This window comes from Quercus robur, chromosome 8, assembly GCF_932294415.1.
Source record: "Quercus robur chromosome 8, dhQueRobu3.1, whole genome shotgun sequence".
Classification (NCBI taxonomy): domain Eukaryota; kingdom Viridiplantae; phylum Streptophyta; class Magnoliopsida; order Fagales; family Fagaceae; genus Quercus; species Quercus robur.
In genome coordinates, this window is record NC_065541.1 from 47,373,501 (window position 1) to 47,378,057 (window position 4,557).

The window sequence follows — 4,557 nt, forward strand, 5'->3', positions numbered from 1 at the left end:
CTTACAGCTAGCTAGTATTGCTAATAGTGAAAGTTCACCTAAAAATACATCTTGTCTTCTTTTTTGGAAAAATTATGGACAAAGCATCTATTTGGAATCCACTTGTTTTGTTGAAACTAAATTTTTTTTGCTGAAAATACTAAAGAGAAAGGTAAAAGTTAGCTGAAATAGTATAGTGGGACCCATAAATAGTACCAAAAAGTGCAGTGGGGCCATGAATAGTAACAAAAATAAGCTGAATGGTAAAATAAATTAGTTTTTTAAACTGGAACCAAACACATACTAAATTTGGTAACCATTGTTAAAAGGGTTTTACTAATGTATATTCTGAGGACATATGTTAATAAATTATTTTAGGAAATTTTTTTATGAAAAATAAAAAAATAATTAATTGATTTGATAGTTTTTTCAATTTTTTATAAAAAAATTCTTAAAATAAATTATTAATGTATGTCTTAAGGGCATACATTAACCGGATCCTTGTTAAAAATATTAGTCAAATTTTTTTTATTAAACAACTAACAACTTTAGACAATTTATTGAAAAATAAGTAAATTTGTCTAGTTGCTACTTTTTAATTATACACTTCAATGTAAACACTAGACAGACACTCACCACAAAAAAGACTTAGGTTCATCATGATATGATTACCGGAGATAAACTAGACAGCAGCAAATTACGTCCAAAGCTCTCTCTCTCTCTCTCTCTCTCTCTCTCTCTCTAAATAAAAGTGGAACTAAAAAGCTATCTTGCTTGTAAGAACAAAGTAAAGACCTTAACCAAAGTTCTCTTCCAAAGCTTTTATTAGTGTGGTCATTTTTTCTTCCATCTTACCAAGTCTCATCTTCATTTTTTCTCCTTGCTATTTCTCAACTTTCATCCATGTCCGAAGAAAAGAAGGATCTATACCATCAAGACCCTTTTTTCTACAATCAACATGAAATCAACCAGTCAAGCTTATTTCCATTCTTTAATGATAATAATCCCTCAGTGTACAATCACCCAGTCACACAAACCCTACAAGGCTTTGATCCCTCATTCATGACCTTCACTGACTGCTTACATGGCTCTATGGACTACAACACCCTCTCAAGAGCCTTTGACATGTCTTGTAATTCACCATCTGGTCATCAAAATCATCATCTAATTACTCCAATTGATACCAATCTGAAGAAGCAAGCAGCCATGGGAGACTCAGCCGGCACCAGTGAAAACCCGTCCACGCCTAATTCTTCGGTCTCAGCTTCTTCGTCTAACGAGGCAGCAGGCGAGGAAGAATCTGATAAGAGTAAGAAAGATAAGCAACCACAGGGGTGTGAAGAAGATGGAGATGAAGCAAAGTCCAAGAAAGCGTAGGTTTTTTTGGTTCTCCTTTATAATTCCTGGTAAAGGTTTTGCAAGTTAGTCAGGATCTTCTTTTACCTTCTTGGAATATTGCTAATAGGGTTTGAGTATCATATAATTTCTCAGGGTAGACTTTCAAGTCCTTCCATATGACTAATGCATCTTTTATTACTTTTTTTTTTCAACTCATATACTATTTATAAGACTTTTCAGTACACAACAAGGAAGGGAATATTATTTTTCATGAAATTCCTGAATCATAGATCTCTTCCAATGTCATGTTAATTTCTGGGAAAATCATAAAAAAAATATATATTTATAAATTTAGAAGATCTAGAAACCCATAACAAACACAAGCTTGTCATTTTATGGGAAGAATACAGTTTATTAATGACCAATTTACTGGATGCTTTCCTATTTGGATTCAACTGGGTTTAATTTTGTTCAAAATTGACTGTTCATGATGTTGATTTTTCAGGAACAAGCCGAAAAAGAAGGAGAAGCGGCAAAGGGAGCCACGATTTGCCTTTTTGACTAAGAGTGAGATCGATCACCTTGAAGATGGCTACAGATGGAGAAAATATGGACAGAAGGCTGTCAAGAATAGCCCTTATCCAAGGTAGACTTTTAGTTGTAGTAGTACTAGCTCTTGTTCATTTATCTGCAGTTACAACACAAAACAGAAAATTGAAAATCAATGTCCTCTGCCTGCCAAAATAAACAAGTAGTATAATTAATATATAATTCAAAAAGTTATATAATCTCCATCTCAATAATCTTTGTTTGATGCAATGACTTAATTTGTTCGTTGAGATGCGTTTGTGGAAGTTTGTCATTTTATGTTACTAACAAAGACCATATCTACCTAATAGAGCTGCACTTTATAACATTGTTCATATAACCCTACTTGCATTAATTTTAGATATTACTAACCTTAAAATCATTTTGTTACACTCAATGTTTCATCATTTCAGGTCCAATTCAAGCAAATAGAGACTTACCAAACTTTATTATACATTAAAGTGTAGTATCATAAACTTTTTTCAATTTATTTGCCAATGCAGAAGTTATTACAGATGCACCAGTCAGAAGTGCACCGTGAAAAAACGTGTTGAAAGAAATTTCCAGGATCCATCAATTGTTATCACAACATATGAGGGGCAGCACAACCATCAATGTCCGGCAACCCTTCGAGGAAACGCTGCTGGAATGTTGTCGCCTTCTTTGTTGGCATGCGCTTCGATTAGGCCAAGCTTTCCCCAACAACTACTCACTCAGTTTCTTCCAACAAACAACCAAGTTGATCCAAATTCCATGTTCTATCGAAACCTCAGTGTCCAACAGCAGCTCCAACTTCCTGATTATGGCTTACTGCAAGATTTAGTTCCCTCATTTAGTAACAGGCAAAAGCCATGAATTGTCTCTGCAAGAGAATATGAATCTTCATTCTATGGCACTCTCATTAATACGGTACTCTCTTATAATACATTCTCCTATATATAACCCTCTCCAAGATTTATGTAATATGATTTTGATAGATGCACTTGATAACAGTATGGCTCATATAGAGAGCATTAAAAGCATATTTCTGACTAAATAGTATGTGTAGCTATTCTTCTTGCCTTACATACTCCCACTTCTACAATTTGCCAGAAAGTGAATGATGGTGTTTCCTTTATAAAGGAATGGCAGTCAGCAAGAAATTGCCCATATGGGAAATGAGGGATTAAAGAGAGGTTATGGCCTATGCTAAGACAAGACCTATGTCTTTTCAAGGAGTACAAGGCACTATGTGCATGTGTGCGTGTAGATAGGGAAAAGAATCCATTGAGAGGGTCCCTGTTTAAATGGAGAGATTATATTTCACAAATGAAAATTTAGTTTTTGGAATTTTATATATGAAAAGGCTCAAAGTTTCTATTATATTTTATTTTAGGTTTTAGGTTTTTGATTTTGTTAACAGAAGCCTTATATTTATGAAATCGTTTCAATTTAAAGTCTCTGTTCATTTTTTATATTCATTTTCACTATTTTCGACAATAACGAGGTAGAGAAAAATGTAAATTGTTTAAACTCTTCATTTTATTTCAAATTTGTTTAGAAATCAATTAGGTAGCTATTGAACAAAAAATGTGGAGAGAGAAATCTCCAATTAGCGAGAAAGACTCACTTAGAATAAGAAAATGGTCACTAGAAAATCAAAGTGGTTATCTAGGTATAAAAAAAATTAAAAATAAAAATTATCAGCAATTTCTTATTTTTCTTTACTCTGTTTATTCTAGAATTACGAAAATAAATAACAGAGATGAACATAAGAACATTCACTTCAAATTGAAACAGTTTTATTATAAGTTTGAGATTTTAATTGAAAAAAATTAAAAACATTAGACTTAATTCGGAATATGATATTGTTGGCATCTTTATGTAATATTTTCTTTCATGTTTTACAAATTTAAAGGTGCATATGATATAACATGAATCACACCAATCATTATCATGATATTTTAAAAGATGTAATATACTAATATCATGTACATTTTTTATCTTTTAAATTGGTAACAAAATCAATTATGAAATGGCCCTTTTTATTTTCTTTGAAATGGTGAAGATCTTGATAGGGGAGGTGGGTAGTTATATATTATATAAGTCTTTTTGCTTGGTTTACCGCAAATAAATTTAAGAAGGAAGATATTTGAACTTTATTGGTAAGAGTTTGGATGTTGAAGCACTCTGTGATACTCGATTTGATAAGTGATTCGATTGTTTTTGCAACTTGATTGGCACAAAAGATCATTCAGGTGTTTGAGATGTACGTAATTTGGGTTTTTTTTTTTTTTTTGGTTAAGAATTATTTAAAATGATCCAAGAAATTGGCCCCTAACTCTACAATTTTAGTAGATTTCACAGCCAATTTATCATTATTATTATTTTGTTTAAGCCACAAATGGTGGCAACACAAATAAAAATCCTATCCCATTTTATAATGCTTCACTTTATTCAATACACCATTTGTAGAATTTTTTTATTGTCTTTTATTTTAAAATTTGATTATTTTATTTTATTTAAAAAAATCATGTGATAGGCAGCAACTAGGTAGTAACAGAGTCAAAAGTAGCCAACAGTAAAACGGCCCCACCTTAACTCAAAGCTTTGGCTCCGTCCCTAAATGGGTTGCAATTTGTGGAGTTAGGCTAAAAGTGAGACACAGGATTT

The 4,557-nt window shown here is 32.2% G+C and overlaps 1 protein-coding gene across 2 annotated transcripts; it reads left to right on the forward strand.

The window, feature by feature from the left end:
* Positions 1–672: 672 nt before the first annotated feature.
* Positions 673–3,341, forward strand: LOC126696722 (WRKY transcription factor 71-like). 2 transcript variants are annotated; one of them, XR_007646086.1, is made up of 4 exons: positions 673–1,352; positions 1,823–1,963; positions 2,409–2,814; positions 2,998–3,341. XR_007646086.1 is itself a non-coding variant. In XM_050393416.1 (3 exons), the coding sequence occupies exons 1-3, from the start codon at positions 883–885 to the stop codon at positions 2,758–2,760; spliced, it is 963 nt and encodes a 320-aa protein (XP_050249373.1). In that variant the 5' UTR covers positions 674–882; the 3' UTR covers positions 2,761–2,970. The 2 variants fall into 2 exon arrangements, 1 of the variants encoding a protein (XP_050249373.1); XM_050393416.1 differs by lacking the exon at positions 2,998–3,341 and having other exon boundaries at positions 674–1,352; positions 2,409–2,970.
* The last annotated feature ends 1,216 nt before the right edge of the window (positions 3,342–4,557 follow it).